Here is a 17,891-nt window from a genome sequence, read left to right as displayed (position 1 = left end):
TATCCCAGTAGAGGGTGAGGGATAATTTTACCAGGACACAGATGTAATTTAGCTGCCATCTTTAATATTTTTATATATCTTTTATAAATTCCTATGTCTCCATTTAAAATGGGAACTACCTATATGGTGTAATTGCACCCTCCCGCCAGTGGTGGCAATGCCATGCCTTATGGAGAGACTGCCATTGCAGCTTAAGTTTACATGGGTTTCCATTTTAAATGTGGACATAGGAAGTTTTAATGTTAAAAGTTGATAGGAAATGCGTACAGATATAATGGCCCAGATTTTGCTGGAGCAGGACATCTCCTGGCGTGCCCCGTTACTCAGACTGGTCCGAGCACGTTTAGGTTTTAAAATTTCTTGCCCACAACGTAGCTGGAAGTGTGGGAAAATCACAAGCTTTCGGAGGCTTTCTCCTTCGTCAGGTGAAGTGTGAGCTGATAATGGGCGAGGGCAACGGGGCATCTGAAACCTTGGCGGACAACGGGACAAACAGTGTATCTCTTTAAGCAATGGGATTAAAGGATTGAGAAATAAACAGAGGAAGGACTGAGAAGGAGGGTGAATTGGGAAAGAGAAAATGGATTAAGAGAGAGAGAGAGAAAAAAAAAGGAGACAGAAAGGAAAAGTAAGAAAAAAAATTAAATTTAAAATTTGACATTTTTAAAATCTCCAACAACAAATCACAACCTGAAGGAATGAGACTCCACGCATTTAATTGTTTCTGGTCCAGGGAGGTTGATTGGCCATCATTAACAATTATTACACCGTTTGAAGGGTATTTATGCTGTTAATTACTCGACTTAACTTTCTGTGGCGAGTTTGATGGGCAATTAATGCGCAAATGCAGCAACTTCATGAAAATCACGGGGAGGTTGAGGGCGAGATGCCGTTTTCGCGAAGCTAACGGCGGAGCAGCGCAAATTGTCCAGCAACTTGTGTCGATGATTCGCAATTCACGGGGAATCTCGTCCTTACCACACGTTGCTGGCCAATTTGCACATTGATAACGGCACGCGTCGTTCAAACACCGATACTTTTTCCTCAAAATCTGGGCCAACAATTTTAATATATTAATAGTTTGTACTGCTTCATTCCCATCCTTAAGGTATTACTGAACCATACAAAACTTGGGCATTCTCAATTATCTGCCAATTTCCATCATCTCCTTGGGGAGGGGGTCCACTCCATTATGGTGGACGGTGAAGGTTCCGGTGCAGGTCTTCAGATGAAATATTTTCTCTACAAATGGCTGCTACATTAAGGGTTGGTCGGAGATTTAAGCTAAATCGAACTTAGAACTCAGATTGAGTTGGGAATTCAAATTGGGTGATCTCAGGTTAAAGAGGAAATGCAGCATGGGGTTAAGCAGACTTTGATGTAAATGGGAGTCGATTATTTTTTTTTCCGACCAGCATATTATTTTGTCAATCGTTGTTACCCTGTGGAGTCTTGTATCACCTCTACCGAATGCTCGAAACAGTTGCCACGTTGACTGGGATAACTTCCTAGCAACACATTCACTTTGCACAATTAGTCACAGCAGGGAAACTGATTTCTTTCTGCTATGTTTTAATAATATTCAGACATCTGTCTTGAACACAGTTGCTGTGGTGAGGCACACTTACGATCTACAATACGATCTATTTTAGATACAGTCTGCTCATTTTGTGCCTCAATTGCTGAATGGAGATAGAGTGAGAAAACTCTTTGAAGAACTTGGCCACCACAATCAAGTTGAAAAGTATCCATATTTTTATCACAAGAAACCCATTATGCAGAACCCACCTCCCCAGTAGCTCAATCCTTAAATACAATGTACCGTGCAGATCAGGAGGGTGTAAAGTCCGATCCCAGGATTGTGCTGAGTTAGCCAGTCTCCGCTGGGGCAGTATTTGGGTGCTACCGTGGGCTAAGGATGGAAAAAAAATCAACCTGGATTACTGACCCTGATCACTGTCCGTAGTCTGCGACCAGCAAGTGCAAATGGGTCATCGTTGGGTGAGGACAGGATACACCCCCCACCCCTGCAGTAAAATAACCAGCACTCGTTGTCTAGGATAGGGGCATGAATAGAAATATTCATGAGCTCACATAGTGATTCATTCGTTCATTAATTCTCAAGGGCCTGCCAAAAAGTGGGAGAAAGAGGAATCTGTCATGCTGCCTGTACTTTGCAAGGGAGTTGGGGGGAGGGTTTGAAAATTTTTATTTACAGTACAGGGGTCTGAAAGCCCTGGGCCCCCTCCCCTTTTGAATGCTAGGCACCAGGACCTAACAGATGGTCCCAGTGTCCAAGCCATCTGCATTAAATTACCATGCGCCCGCCCACATATGAGCAGCTGTCTTTAACCCCCCTCCCACTCCCATTGGGGCCTCCGCCCTGACAGTATCAAGGAGGCTGGGGCACTGCAGACCATGTCCCTGAGCAGCTTTCCACTTCCCACCCACTCTGCATTCACTGATAAATCAGCAGGGATGAGGTGCAAAGTCCTTCCTCAACCTAATTTGAGTTGATTGAAACACAAATTTAATTTTGATGCAGAAAGAAGGTCTCCAATTCCTGTAATAAAAGCAGAAAATGCTGGAAGTACTCAGCAAGTCAGGCAGCATCTGTGGAGAAAGAAACAGAGTTTCAGGTCAAAGACCTTTCATCAGAACTGGAAGAAGTTAAAGAGTTAACAGTTTTTAAGCAAGTACAGAGCCAGGGAAAGGGGGGAGAGAGGGGAAGGGAGGCAAGAACATAAGGGAAGGTCGGTGATAGGGTGGAGGGCAAGAGTGATTAAATGACAAAAGGGATGATGGTGCAAGGAAAGGATGGTGTAAGGTAATGGGACAAGTTAAGAAACAAAAGATGGGTCAGGAGTAGCTGTAAATGGCAACTGCAGAACCATTACCAGCACCTGCTGTCCGAAAAAAAAAATGGGAGCAGTGGTTACGGTCTGAAGTTATTGAAATCAATGTTGAGTCCAGAAGGTTGTAAAGTGCCTAATCGAAAGATGAGGAGCTGTTCCTCGAGCTTCTGTTGAGCTTCATTGGAACAGTGTAAGAGGCCGAGGACAGAGAGGTCAGAGTGGGCGTGGGATGGAGAATTAAAATGACAAGTGACCGGCAGGTCAGGGTCACGCTTGCGGACTGAGCCGAGGTGTTCAGCAAGGCGATCACCCAATCTGCGTTTGGTCTCCCCAGTGTAGAGGAGACCGCATTCTGAGCAGCGGATACAGTATAACTAAACTGAAAGAAGTATAAGTAAATCGCTGTTTCACCTGGAAGGAGTGTTTGGGGCCCAGGACGGTGGGAAGGGAGGAGGTGAAAGGGCAGGTGTTGCATCTCCTGCGCTTGCACGGGAAGGTACCGTGGGAAGGAGAGCGGGTGTTGGGGGTGATGGAAGAGTGGACCAGGGTGTCGCAAATGGTCCCTTCGGAATGCTGAAAGGGGAGGGGAAGATGTGTGTAGTGTTGGAGTTGGCAGAAATGGTGGAGGATAATACGTTGAACGTAGATGCTGGTGGGGTGGGAGGTAAAAGGACAATGGAGACCCCATCTGGGTTCTGGGAGGGAGGGGAAGGGGTGAGGACAGAGGTGTGGGAAATAGGACGGACACGGTCGAGGGCCCTGCCAACTACGGTGGAGGGGAATCCTCGGTTGAGGAAAATGGAAGACATGTCAGAAGCACTGGTGTAGAAGGCAGCATTGTCAGAACAGATGCGACGGAGGTGGAGAAACTGGGAGAAAGGAATAGAGTCCTTTCAGGAAGCTGGGTGGGAGGAAGTGTAATCAAGGTAGCTGTGGGAGTTGGTGGGCTTATAGTAGATATTGGTTGACTGCCTAGCCCAAGAAATGAAGATAGAAAAGTCGAGGAAGGGAAGGGAAGAGTCGGAGATGGACCATGTGAAGGCGAGGGAAGGGTGGAAATTGGAAGCAAAGTTGCAGGAAACAGCACTGATAAAGTCATCAATGTACTGGAAGAAGAGGTGAGGGAGGGGACCTGAACAGGACTGGAACGAGGAATATTCCACATATCCCTAAAGAAGGCAGGCATAGCTAGGATCCATACAGGTTCCCATGGCAACACCTTTTATTTGGAGGAAGTGAGTGGAGTCAAAGGAGAAGTTCAGCTAGGCGGAGGAGGGTGGTGGTGGAGTGGGACTGGTTGGGCCTCCGTTCAAGGAAGAAGCAGGCCGTCCTGGTGGGGGATGGAGGTGTAGAGGGACAGGAAGTCCATGGTGAAAAGGAGACAGTTAGGGCCGGGAAACTGGAAACTGTTAAAGTGGTGGAGGGTGTCAGAAGATCGCGGATGTAGGTCGGAAGAGACCGGACAAGGGGAGAAAAAGTAGAGTCAAGATAGGAGGAAATAAGTTCCGTGGGGCAAGAACAGGTGGAAACGATGGGTCTCCCGGGGCAGTCCTGTTCATGGATCTTGGGAAGGAGGTAGAAGCCGGCTGTGCGGGGTTGGGGGACTATGAGGTTGGAGGCCATGGGGGGGAAGCTCTCCAGAGGAGATGAGGTCATTGACAGTCTGGGAAACTCTGGCTTGATGTTCGGCGGTGGGGTTATGGTCCAGGGGGAGGTAGGAGGAGGTGTCGGAAAGTTGGCGTTCAGCCAAACAACAACAGCGCCGCCCTTGTCAGCAGGTTTAATCACAATGTCAGGGTTGGACCTGAGAGAACGGAGTGCTGCCATTTCAGAGGGAGGGAGGCTAGAGTGAGTGAGGGGAGCAGAGAAATTGAGACGGCCGATGTCACACCAGCAGTTCCCAATGAAGAGATCAAGAGAGGGTAAGAGGCCAGAGGGAGGGGTCCAGGTGGAACGAGAGTTCTGAAGACAGGAGAAAGGGTCCGCTGTCCAGGGGGGGGGAAGACTCCTGGCCAAAGGAGTGGGCGCGGAGGCGAAAGCAACGGAAGAAGAGCTCAGCGTCGTGTCGAGCTCGAAATTCATTGAGGTGGGGGCGTAAGGGGATGAAGCTGAGGACGGATCGAACGGGGTCAGAGAGGGGAAGGTCAGAGGGGATAGTTAAATCATGACAAAGGGTGAGATTGGAAGGAGCGATGGCGTCAGAGGAAGGGCAAGAAGGATGAGTAGGGGCGTTGGTATCGAAGAGTTGTTGAAGCTTGCGGTCCTTCACACCTGAAAGGAAGGAAAAAAGTTTTTTGTTAAAGCACGGATGAGGCGAAGGATGAAATGGAACTGAGGACCTGTGTTTTGTTGAAGTTATAAAATGTAAACATTCTAATCATTGACATCTGTGAGACAGAGAGAAAAACACTGATAGTTAGATGCAGATAAGAGAGAGTGAGGGGGCCTCAGACTTCTTGCCACCCACTGTTGGGAGTGAAGTTGATGAGGTGAGTGACAGAGGAGGAGAGGATATAGGAATTGAATGGATATTTCGAAGGCGAAGAGGTAGAGGCAGTGATGGGAATGAGGGGTGATAAGAGAGGAAGGGATAGGGGGAAGATGAAGGGTAGGGAAAGGATGAGTGACAGACGGAGGGGGTGGGATGGGAAGGGAGCCACCCACGGTTGCAGGACACATTTTCCCCGTAACCTACACCAGAAAGTAGAGCTGGGCAGCTCCTTTCCCCACCCAAAAGGAACAAAGGAAAAGACAGAGAGTAGAAGAGCTCAGAGAAAGAAGCAAAAAGAAGAGTTAGGAAGAAAGGAGCTGAAGAAAGGAGGAGAAAGAGAGACAGAACCAGAAGCAGAGAGAAACAGCAACACGACAAGAGAAACAGAGAGAGCGAGATCGTACTCTGTAACTCATTGTGTGCAATGTCACAGGAGATACACCAGTTAGGATGAATATTAACACTTAACGGTGACTTAAGTAGGGAGCAGGAGACTGTCTGTAACTGGATTTATTGATTAACTTTCACACTGGCTAAAATCCTTGCACTTTTATCTTGTAACAGACATGTATCTTAGCAGGCACATGGGAACAACACCACCTACATGTTCCCCTCCAAGTCACACACCATCCCGACTTGGAAATATATCGCCGTTCCTTCATCGTCGCTGGGTCAAAATCCTGGAACTCCCTTCCTAACAGCACTGTGGGAGAACCTTCACCACACGGACTGCAGCGGTTCAAGAAGGCGGCTCACCACCACCTTCTCAAGGGCAATTAGGGATGGGCAATAAATGCCGGCCTCGCCAGTGACGCCCACATCCCATGAACAAATTTTTAAAAAGTCTCTTAGATGTAAGCTGTACAGGCAGATCTCCAGAGGTGTTGCTCAGAATGAGTCAGGATATGCTACGGTGTGAGATCTCAAGTGTGAAGTGAGATAAGCATGACATCACAAGTGAACGTTATACGCAAAACCTGTAATATATTGTAGATAGTACGGACGTCAGTGTTACACTTTTGTCAAACAGGGATTTTTGTTGTACAAAGTAGTACAAACCAAAATCTAGATTAACACAGGATCAGTGGCGTTTGTTCAAATCTGAATTGAACCTTGAGCCAGTGAAGTGTTTGGTTTGCTGAGTTTCATGTTCCAGAACAATACAGAGCAGCCCCTGGTTCAGCTGAAAGAGTCAGACCAGTAAATAGACTTTGAGATAGTGAGAGTTCAGGAGGATGTAGCATCTGAATTCCCAAACATAGAACTGTTATAATATCATTTTAATAAATTAACCAGTGACTTCTGGGACACGCATGTTATCTGAGCTCCCTGCATCAAACAGAGTGTCTATTCATCTAAACCACATGCACCTCAGTGACCAGCTGCAAGTTCGAGAAACAAAACATTTGCCGCCTAATAGCTTTCGCTGTTTCAAATTTGAAGGGCAGGGGGTTATTTTGGGGACGGAAGATGCAGTCTTGGTCTTTGAGTGTTGATCTATCAGATAAGATGCTCCAATGACATGACTGAAGATTCCCTGTAAGAGCAAACATTGTAAAGAGATGTTTATTGCGTATCGTGTATATGCCGAGTTAGACGTTCTATTCACAGTAAACACAAACAAAGAAACAATTAAAGACTTGCGCCGATAACAAGTACACAGAACGTGAACCAGCCGCCCGAGGTGGGTTTTTTTAGACCAGGTTTGTCTGGTTGATGGCCTTGGTGACGTCCGGCTAGTTTACATTGGGGTTGTCACCGGATGCCAGAGGCCCACCTAGTCAGGAATTGGCAGCACGAGCCCACTCCAAGGCCGATACAGGAGCAGTTTATGGCAGGTGGTGGTGCTAGTGCCTTGAGCGGTACAGAGCGTCACCTCGAGAGAGAGAGAGTGAGAGGCAGAGAGAGATTCTTTACCCCCTGCGCCAGCAAGTGGGTTCAGCTTGGCCGTAAAGACTTTCCTCAACATCGGGGAATTACCACATTCGAGGAGCCCCCTGAAGGAACTCCCTCCAGTTTTCCCCTCCCTTTCCCATGGAGGAGAAGGGCTATTTTCCAGCTGGTTCCTCTCCCACGATTGTAAAAGGATACTAGCTCAGGATTTGCTGGAATGGGGCATCTCGCTGCGTGCCCAATTAGTTGGACTTTTTCCCTCACAGTTCAGCTCTCAAAATGTTTTGCGTTGCAAATTGCTGGAAGTGCAAGCTGATAACGGCACAGTGAGGGCAATGGGACATCTGGGACCATAGTGAATGACGGGACCAATAGTCCATCTCCTGAACCCATGAGATTTAAGGATTGAGAAAGAAACAGAGGAATGAAGGAAATAGGGTGAATTAGGATCAAAACAGGTACAGAAAGAGAAATAAAGAGGGAAAGAAAGACTGGATTAAGAGAAAGAGAAAAAAGACAGAAAGGGAAAGTAAGAAAAACATTTTTACATTTAAAATTTTTAAAATCTTTAACTACAATTTACTACCTGCAGGAATGAGACTCCACCATTTAAATTGTTCTCTTTCTGGACTGAAGAGGCTGAGTGGGCATGGCACTTACTTACGCTGTTAAGTTCCAGCCCTAACTTCCTGTGGCGAGTTTAATGGGCAATTAATGTGCAAATGCGGCAACTTCATGAAACTCATGGTGGGGTTGAGGGTGAGCTGCCGTTTTCGCGAAGCAAATGGCGGAGCGAAGCAAATCGTCCAGCAATTTGTGGGGCGATTCGGAACTCACAGGTTATCTCTTCTGCGCCTCAAGTTGCTGGTCGATTCACACACGAATAACGACAAGCGTCATTAAACTCGGCGTTATTTTGGCAGCAAAATCTGGGCCAGTATCACGTGTTGGGAATCTCAGTTCAATGATGCATTACCCCGACACGTGCTGAAGCTCTGCTACTCTACCATTGGGTTTCATTTAAATGGACCAGTACACGGAGTATTCACTGACATCTCCCTTCTCTCGTCTGCAGGCCGAAGTATGGTGGCTCGTACTGTCTTGGAGAGAGGAAGAGATTCAGGGTATGCAACATCAAACCATGTGTCTCAGAGTTGCCTTCCTTCCGTCAGATACAGTGCAGTCAGTTTGACACAATGCCTTACAAAGGGAAACTACACAAGTGGATCCCTGTACACAACAGAAGTGAGTCCAATGTTTGTTGGTGATGTTTAAAGCCGCATTTCATGTTTTTTCCAGGTTTTGTGTCATTTGCAAATGGATTCAGCTCACCTGATATCCTCCTTTTGCCGAGTCCAAAACCGTACAGGGGTCAAGATAAGGGGAGGGGTGGGATTATGGGTTGAGCGATGACATTTCCGTTGCTGATACTTAAAGATTTATTGAAAACCTTAGTTTCAAAATTCAGGCTTATGGTCTCCAGTTCACCAAAAAAACAGAAGCTCAGGTCCAAAACCCAGACTCAATGTGGTTCACTGACACAAACAAACTGCTGCCTGCAAGTGAAATCTGGATTAATGGTGGGATTTTGTAATTACATAGAATTTACAACATAGAAACTGGTCTGAGCTGGTGGTTTATGCTCCACATGAGCCTCCTCCCTCCCTACTTCATCTCACCCTATCAGCATATCCTTCTATTCCTTTCTCCCTCATGTGTTTATCCAGCTTCCCCTTAAATGTATCTATGTTGTTCATCTCAACTACTCCTTGTGGTAGCAAGTTCCACATTCTAACCACTCTCTGGGTAAAGAAATTTCTCTTGAATTCCCTATTGGATTTATTAGTGATTTTCTTATATTTATGACCCCTAGTTTTGGATTTCCCCACAAGTGGAAACATCTTCTCCACACCTGCCCTATCAAACCCCTTCATAATTTTAAAGACCTCTATTAGGTCACCCCTCGGCCTTCTCTTTTCTAGAGAAAAAAAGCCCCAGCCTGTTCACTCTTTCCTGATAGTTATAACCCTCTCAGTTCTGGTAGCATCCTTGTAAGTCTTGTTTTGCACCTTCTCCAGTGCCTCTATATCCTTTTTGTAATATGGAGAGCAGAACTGTGCACCGTGCTCCAAGTGTGGTCTAACCAAGGTTCTGTACAAGTTTAACATAACCTTAGTTTCAAAATTCAGGCTTTTGGTCTCCAGTTCACCAAAAGAAAGTAGAATGTCTGGTCCAAACCCAGACTCAATGCGGTTCATCGACACAAACAAACGGCCGTCTGCCTACGGAATCCGGACTAATGCTGGAATTTTGTTGTTGGTGAAGTTGGTTTGATTTTTCCCATGGTGTGTCTTTGCCCTCAGTTAATCCCTGTGAGCTACACTGCCGGCCGCTAGACGGCTACTTTTCGGAAAAGATGCTGGACGCTGTGATTGACGGGACACCGTGTTTTGAGGGAAACAGCAGCCGGGACATGTGCATCAATGGAATCTGCAAGGTGAGGAGTGATTTAAAATGTTGGGGAGGGGGGAAACCTTCCGTGTACAATACGATGCAGCCGGAGGCCCCAGTTCTATGACCCCCCCCGCGCTGATCTCACAATATTGCCCCTGATGGTTGCCAGGAGCACAGGAAGCCTCGAATAATTTATGCCAAGCAGGCGAGGGGGAAATGGCAATGCATTTGCGTGTCACAAATGCCTGCTCCAGTAATCGGGGCTCAAGAGTGTTAATTGTATGATTTATATCAATGAGTGTTAATTGTATTCAGGTGGTGGATATCAATTGGGGACTCTCTTGTATCCTTTTTATAAGAGAGCTTATCTAGGGTGTGGGGTGTGTAAGGGGAATCTCTGTGAATAAAGGCTTGGAAGCTGCTAAAGACCAGGCTCTAGTAGTCTATCCTTCACCACATGGCTATCCAATTTTAACAAAGAGCTGATGCTCGGCCTTTTTTTTTATTCGTTCATGGGATTTGGGCAAGGCCAGCATTTATTGCCCATCCCTAGTTGCCCTTGAGAAGGTGGTGGTGAGCCGCCTTCTTGAACCGCTGCAGTCCGTGAGGTGAAGGTTCTCCCACAGTGCTGTTAGGTAGGGAGTTCCAGGATTTTGACCCAGCGACGATGAAGGAACGGCGATATATTTCCAAGTCGGGATGGTGTGTGACTTGGAGGGGAACGTGCAGGTGGTGGTGTTCCTATGTGCCTGCTGCCCTTGTCCTTCTAGGTGGTAGAGGTCGCGGGTTTGGGAGGTACTGTCGAAGAAGCCTTGGCGAGTTGCTGCAGTGCATCCTGTGGATGGTACACACTGCAGCCACTGTGCACCGGTGGTGAAGGGAGTGAATGTTTAGGGTGGTGGATGGGGTGCCAATCAAGCGGGCTGCTTTGTCCTGGATGGTGTTGAGCTTCTTGAGTGTTGTTGGAGCTGCACTCATCTAGGCAAGTGATGAGTATTCCATCACACACCTGACTTGTGCCTTGTAGATAGTGGAAAGGCTTTGGGGAGTCAGGAGGTGAGTCACTTGCCGCAGAATACCCAGCCTCTGACCTGCTCTTGTAGCCACAGTATTTATGTGGCTGGTCCAGTTAAGATTCCGGTCAGTGGTGACCCCAGGATGTGTTGATGGTGGGGGTTTCGGTGAAGGTAATGCCGTTGAATGCCAAGGGGAGGTTGAACTTCTGCATACCAGGGACATAGTTCCAGGTGATGCCAATGCTTGAACGACGGGGTCAGTAAGCCTGAGGCAGACAGAGGTACCCATGGAGTTGGTCTCGATTGGACACAAAGGGGGTGAATTTAGTCTTGGGCGGTATTGCAAAACAGCCGATAACGAATCGTCGGGGTAAATTGGGCAGTGTGTAAAATGAGCCACCAATTCACTATCACCTGTTCTGCCCCACCACCAAAGACCAATTTCACCATCGAGGTGCCTGTTGAGTGCTGATCCCCATTTCCGTAGCTAAACAGCTGCAGCAATGCGGGAAGCACTGCTCAATCCCAGTTCCCCTTCCATCAAAGGACACACCTTTAATTTTACCCATCTCAGAGGGCTGAAAGGCTGGTTGAACCCAAGACTGTTAAGCCCTGATTCCAGCACTCACCCCACTCACTTACTAAGGTAGGATATTCCCAACTTCCCCTCAGCCCTGGTGGTTTACCACCAGCTTGTGACCATTTACACCAATATGTACAAGTATTAACACTCAGGTTAAGATGCTGTTCCTCCTCCACACAGCCTCACTTTGTTAAAATCAGCTCATCAGCTCCTGCTCCAACTCATTCTTTCCCGGAATCTCAAAAACTATAGAACATTTCACCTCCTTCAAGCTTCCGATTCTCCAACAACAACAACAACAACAAAAACTTGCGTTTCTGTCACACCTTTAACGTAGTAAATTCCCCGGGACTCCGCACTTAAGAGGTTGAAACATCCTTTGATTTTTAGAAATGTGTAGAAGAGGTAACACGAGTACTTCTATGAGAAGAGCTTTTGTTAGAAACCCATTTAAATGGCAAGTTGTTAAACTGAAGATTGGCTCCATGTCCACTTACTTCATTGACATTTGCCATTGAGATATTTACGGGTTAGATGCACAATCCAGAATACCGATAGATAACCTCTACTCTCTGTAGTCTTCGGCTTGCTTGGGTCAGAAAGCTCTTTCATGCTTCTCTTAACTGCAAATTAAGCGATACTTTGCAATAATTGCAGTAGAGATTTACAAAGTGGATTGTATCAATAACACAAAGACAGCCAAAGCAGAGGATGAATAGAGTGGCTGGGTTGGAAAGCTCAGCGCTGCCTTGTTATAACAATCTTTTCAGTCAGACAAAGGACCGTACGCTCGTTCCTGTGGTTGTGCGATATCCAGTGTATCCTCACTGTAATAATCTATGCATTCTTACACACACATACACACACCTTGCCACTCACTATTGCCTAAATTAAGATATCTGATCACTTTTTTGTTAAAATATCTGTTTTTGTACTTTCCACTGAATATGATTTACTCAATTGCTGAATGATTAAACGGACCCAAGATCTAAGGTTTAAATGTTTTGTTTTTAGATGTTTGTAGAAATCTAGACCTGAGGTGAAGGTTTCTTCATGAATTATTGATGTGTTTATGAGGATTCAAATATACTGTAGTGACCCCTAAACTTTAACATTAAGTTGATGTATCTCTTGAGTCAATTATCCAGGGAAAGAGAACTTTATGCAAAATAATCTGGCTGATATTCCATGTATTTGTACATCTTTTCTATATAATTAAAACTCTCATGTTTAGCACACTTGCGTGACACCCCAGATGTTACCGTTAAGAGTGTCTTAAGAGAAATTAAGGCATTCATTGACCCAGAACCTAAAATTTACAAGCAACTAACAACTGCCCTCTAAATGACCCTCACACTTTACAAGCATTCTTTAATTAGCTGCACTTGTTAATTTAGACCACTTTCCCACGGGAGTACATGAACAGTCACTTTAAATGGACAGATCAGGTTAGCAGCTAAACATCATAATTGTGCTCAAGTCCGCAGCCTACCCGTGAGAAATGCCAAGTAGTGTTGCTGTGTGTATACTACCTGTCCTGTATCTGGTTTGCATTTGTCACACTCTAGATATCACACTTTGTTCCAAATACAAAATATTAATAAAAATAGCAAGACCGCCATTGACCTGGAGCCTGAAATTTATAAGCAATTACAATTGCCCAATGATTGACCTCGACAGTTCTATGGTTACCTCAATTTCTCTGTTTAGTGCAAGTAGCCTTAAAGGCACAGGCCTGGTTAGCAGCTGTACATCACAACAGTGTTCCCTGCAAACATACGAGATTGATGGGCAGGAAAAAACCAGCTGGTCCATCAAGCCTGCCCCACACCTCATGATGACTGCACCATCCTGACTAGACATTTCCTTACACTCCCCCCACAGCCGTGTAATCTCCAGGGAGAGGCAAAAAAAACAGAGAAAAAACCCAGGGCCAATAAGGGAAGAAAATAACTCTGGAAAATTCCTCTCCGACCCCCTGACAGGCGATCGAAACCAATCCAGGAGATCACATGGACCAAGTGTTACCTGTAAAGACACTTACCGTGTCGTGATCTGACGTGATCTCTGCCCCATTCAGGAACCAGTCCAGCTCCCTGTTGAAGGTGTACAGAGAGTCAATACCCACCATACCAGCCAGCAATGGATTCCAGATTACCTGTGAGCAACACTATAGGAAATCTGTTATTTGTCTTCGCCAGTGGGCTACCTGGTTAAGTCAGTGAGTGGATGACACATAAGGACCATGAAGGTATCAGGATTCTTCATCAAGATCTGTTCGATTTAGATTTATACTCAGTGAGTGACAAAAGACCAGATAAAGTATCTCACTTAATCTGACTCATGAGAAGAATTAAATCTGCTCCCCACTTTAAGTGTGCAGAATTTATTTTTAATGGAAAAAATGTTAAAATTTAAATAAATTAAATGTAAATGGCAGAAGATGCAGTAATAAGTCAATATCAGAACAAATAGTTTGGGTTCAAGTTAATAACAAATATTAAGTTTGATCATAGCAGCGATAGCGAGAAGGTGAGCTGTTTTTAATTTTAAAAATTCTTTCCAATATAAAACTCGAGAGACTGAGACATCCCAGGGAAAGTGCTGACTCCGGTTTTCTGTTTCAGAATGTAGGTTGCGATTATGAAATTGACTCCAATGCTATGGAAGATCGATGCGGAGTCTGTCAGGGGAACGGCTCCACCTGTGAGACAGTAAAGAAGACATTCGATAAAAGTGAAGGACTGGGTAAGATCGTTCTTTCAACAACAGCTTGCATTTCTGTAGTGCCTTTAACACAGTAAAATCACAGGACTGTAAATCAGACAAACATTGACACGGTGCCACATAAGGAGATGTTAGGACAGGTGACCAAAAGCTTGGTCAAAGAGGTAGATTTTAAGGAAGTGTCTTAAAGGAGGAGAGAGAGGCGGAGAGGTTTAGGGAGGGAATTCCAGAGCTTAGGGCCTAGGCAGCTGAAGGCATGACCGCCAATGGTGGAGTGATGAAAATCAGGGATGCGCAAGAGGCAATAATTGGAGGAGCACAGAGATCTCTGAGGGTTGTAGGGCTGGAGGAGGTTACAGAGAGAGGGAGGGGCGAGGCCATGGAGGGATTTGAAAACAAGGATGAGAATTTTAAAATCAAGGTGTTGGTGGACTGGGAGCCAATGTAAGTCAGCGAGCACAGGAGTGATGGGTGAACGGGACTTGGTGCGAGTTAGGATACAGGCAGCAGAGTTTTCGATGTTTGTTTCTCCAAACCATGTGTCAAAATCCAGTCTCAATATTGTGTTCAACCTCAGTGAAATCCACCCATCTATATAAATGTCTTGGGTCTCATGCACAGTCATTGCTCTTTGCAAGTCCCTATTTAGGCAAATTCCCCATAGGGAGTACCTGATCGTAGCCTTAAAGGGACAGGCCACATTAGCCACAGCTCCGTTTTGCAACTAAACTCACAACCATACACCAGATTACACGTGACCATAGACGATCAGCTTACTGTTTTTTTTAAAACAAAAAGCTGTCCCGATGGCTCAGCCAGTTATGGCAGTGAGTAGCTGGAGCCAGACGGAGCACGAAGAGGTCCAGGCTAAGTCCCTACGCTGTACTGATTCTCGGCATTAAAGGCAGTACAGCCTCTGCAGCCCTGAGGAAGGGAAAAGTTAGTTCCAGTTACACCTGCTGGAAAGTGTGTGGATGATGGATAAGGACAGGATCGGACTCATCTGTGACGTCGACCCCAGCCTGCCGACTCTCAGGGGGTGAAATTGATTTTAGGAAGTAGCGCAAAATGGGCGATAGTGAATTGACGGCTGGATTTACACTCTGCCCAATTTTCTTCTCCATCAAAATTAATTCTGCTCCAAGACCAATTTCATCCTCCTCAGTGTCTTGACTCAAACGTGATGAATGACTGTTGGGAATGGTACTAGGGGGAATTATATTAGAAAACCATCCCTGATGGGAGTCAGTGTCTTCAGGAAAGAAGGCGTTCACATGATTTGCAAAAAACAAAGGACATTCCTTCATTCCTGATACTTTAGCAATGAACTAAAATAAATCTTGTTTTACTGTTGGTTTGGGATGAGCCACTACAATCGGGGGGAGTGTAGAATGGGCAATAGTGAATTTGGCAGATTGTAGAACAGGCTGCTGATTGGCTAATGTCCGCTTTGCACTACTGGCTAAGACAGAATTCATCTCCATTATCCCAGTTTGCATCCAGTTTTGGTCTCCGTCCCTGAGGAAGGATATACTTACCTTAGAGGCGGTGCAACAAAGGTTCACTAGATTGATTCCTGGGATGAGAGGTTTGTCCTATGAGGAAAGATTGAATAGAATGGGCCTGTACTCTCTGGAGTTTAGAAGAATGAAAGGTGATCTCATTGAAACGTATACGATTCTGAGAGGGCTCGACCGAGTAAATGGTGAGAGGCTGTTTCCCCTGGCAAGAGAGTCTAGAACTAGGGGTCATAGTCTCAGGATAAGGGGTGGTCAGCCATTTAGGACTGAGATGAGGAGGAATTTCTTCACTCAGAGGGTTGTGAATCTTTGGAATTCTCTATCCCAGAGGGCTGTGGATGCTCAGTCGTTGAGTATATTCAAGGCTGAGATCGATAGATTTTTGGACTCTAGGGGAATCAAGGGATATGGGGATCGGGTGGGAAAGTGGAGTTGAGGTCGAAGATCAGGAGCAGGCTCGAGGGGCCGTATGGCCTACTCCTGCTCCTATTTCTTATGTTCAGTCCAAATGTGTTCTGAATAATGTAGCAGAGAGGTAACTGTGATAATTCCCATTTCAGAATTACTTAGGTCTATCTGATAAACTATTATTGAATGGCCCTGATTTAGCTCACTCTGTAACAGAGAACCCATTTAAACATGCCCTTTCCTGTACCATTGCTATGCCACCATGTCTAATATAATATAGGTTGGGCATAGCTCACCTCAACACTGGTAGAATTTTTCTTCTCTAAGGTGAGGGATGTCAGTGCTAGGAAATGGAACACTTTTCAAACTCTTGTCACCCAGTGTGAACACCAAACTCTCCAGGTCAGGTCCAGCTCTCCGTACCAAGCCCCAGCCTGAACTCCAACTTCAGAAAAGGGAAAATGCAGTATTAGAATCTGGGCGTTTGCACAACGTAACAATATAAAAGGTTAAGAACTCCGGTTGGATGGTTCTGTTTGCGAGTATCGATTTTTTTTTTAAACTAATTGATCTCACATGTGTTGCTCACAGATAAAATTGAAAAGAAAACACTTGTTTTGGAATTAACATTACCCCCTGGAGCTGACATCTCTGTTTTGGTTTTGTTATAACTTGAACTCTAGACTTGTCTGGTGGCCCATGGTTTTAGCCGTGTGAGGAAGTTCTGAATTGTTTGCTTATCCTTAGTTCAAGTGGATTGAAAGTGCTGATTTTTTCATTTCAGTCGAGCAGACGTAGCGATAATTGCATCTAAAGCTGTGCATATTTTGAGCTCTTATTAATTTCTACATTATATGAACAATTTTCACAGGAGCACCTGGGAATTAGTATCAGAGCGGTGACTTTTAAATAAAATTAAGTCAATCATGATAGAAAGAAAATTGTGTTTCAACAAGCAAGCACGAAGTGAATTCCCAAATGTAATTCAATAGTTACTTGTCTGCCAAGAAAATCAGATGCTTGGCTTTGAACAACAGAGTTGGTATCCCTGTAACCCTGTGTGGATCCAGCCCAGACTGATTCAGTCAAAGTCTCCTCTCTCTCTCTCAGTTGTCAGGGTCCGACGTGAAGTGAGTTTGACCAGTCCTCAAACCCAGCTCTTAGTGGGCACGAGTTCACAGCATGAAACTGGTACAGGAGGGATTTATTTATGAATGGATGTTCTAGCTCTTCCTCAAAATCAGTCAATATAGACTTTGCATCCAGTTAGATGTCTGAAAGAAGGGGCCAAACCATTCAATTTAAATACCAATATCTTGTGGATTTTATTTGTTTGTATGATTAGCAATTCTTTTTGAATTTAAGAGATACATTTTTTTTCAAAAGTATTGCTCAAACTGGGTAGTTCGTCTGAAGACGTCAGAGAGGTATAGACAGGCCAGAAAAACTCTAAGGGAAATCAGCAACAACCTGCCATGTAAGGGTTAATATTTAGGGATTTTGTGATGGATCCAGTTTATATTACAGTTTAGCACAGCAGATAAGATTGTTGGTTGTTTTCTCTCTTCCAAGAATGAATAGTTAAGTCTGTAACTACTGTAAATCTACAGCGTACCATAGATTCCGTTTACTTATGCATTTACTTGTTAATAAATCTGTAGCCTAAGGTACAATCTAGTGAGGTTTTCACTTTCCAAACTTCGAAAATCACGGAAGATCACATGGGGGCACATGATATGAATGAATGAACTTGTATTTATATGACCAGTGTTCAAACTACAGTTAACAATGGTTGTCCATTCGATTCCCGTGCTCAATACATTTCCCCAGAGTTTGAGCATGTCAGGGCACACCTCACATCACAGGGAGTGAGGACACAACTGACACGTGTACAACAGTGGTCTGAGATGTAACATGTCATTCACAACCTGCCTATAATTCAGC

The 17,891-nt window shown here is 45.2% G+C and overlaps 1 protein-coding gene across 2 annotated transcripts in view; it reads left to right on the top strand.

Annotated features, from left to right (window-relative positions):
* Positions 1 to 17,891, top strand: part of LOC137301714 (A disintegrin and metalloproteinase with thrombospondin motifs 7-like) — a 162,414-nt gene that overhangs the window by 72,176 nt on the left and 72,347 nt on the right. For both annotated transcript variants that reach the window (XM_067971298.1, XM_067971297.1), the window contains exons 12-14: positions 8,315 to 8,484; positions 9,603 to 9,736; positions 13,920 to 14,040. In XM_067971298.1, the coding sequence (XP_067827399.1) occupies positions 8,315 to 8,484; positions 9,603 to 9,736; positions 13,920 to 14,040 (425 nt within the window). The remainder of the gene's footprint in view (positions 1 to 8,314; positions 8,485 to 9,602; positions 9,737 to 13,919; positions 14,041 to 17,891) is intronic.

This window comes from Heptranchias perlo, chromosome 34 (assembly GCF_035084215.1).
Source record: "Heptranchias perlo isolate sHepPer1 chromosome 34, sHepPer1.hap1, whole genome shotgun sequence".
NCBI classification, from domain to species: Eukaryota; Metazoa; Chordata; class Chondrichthyes; order Hexanchiformes; family Hexanchidae; genus Heptranchias; species Heptranchias perlo.
The sequence above is the reverse complement of the archived record's forward strand: the minus strand, read 5'-3'. Positions and strand labels throughout refer to the sequence as shown.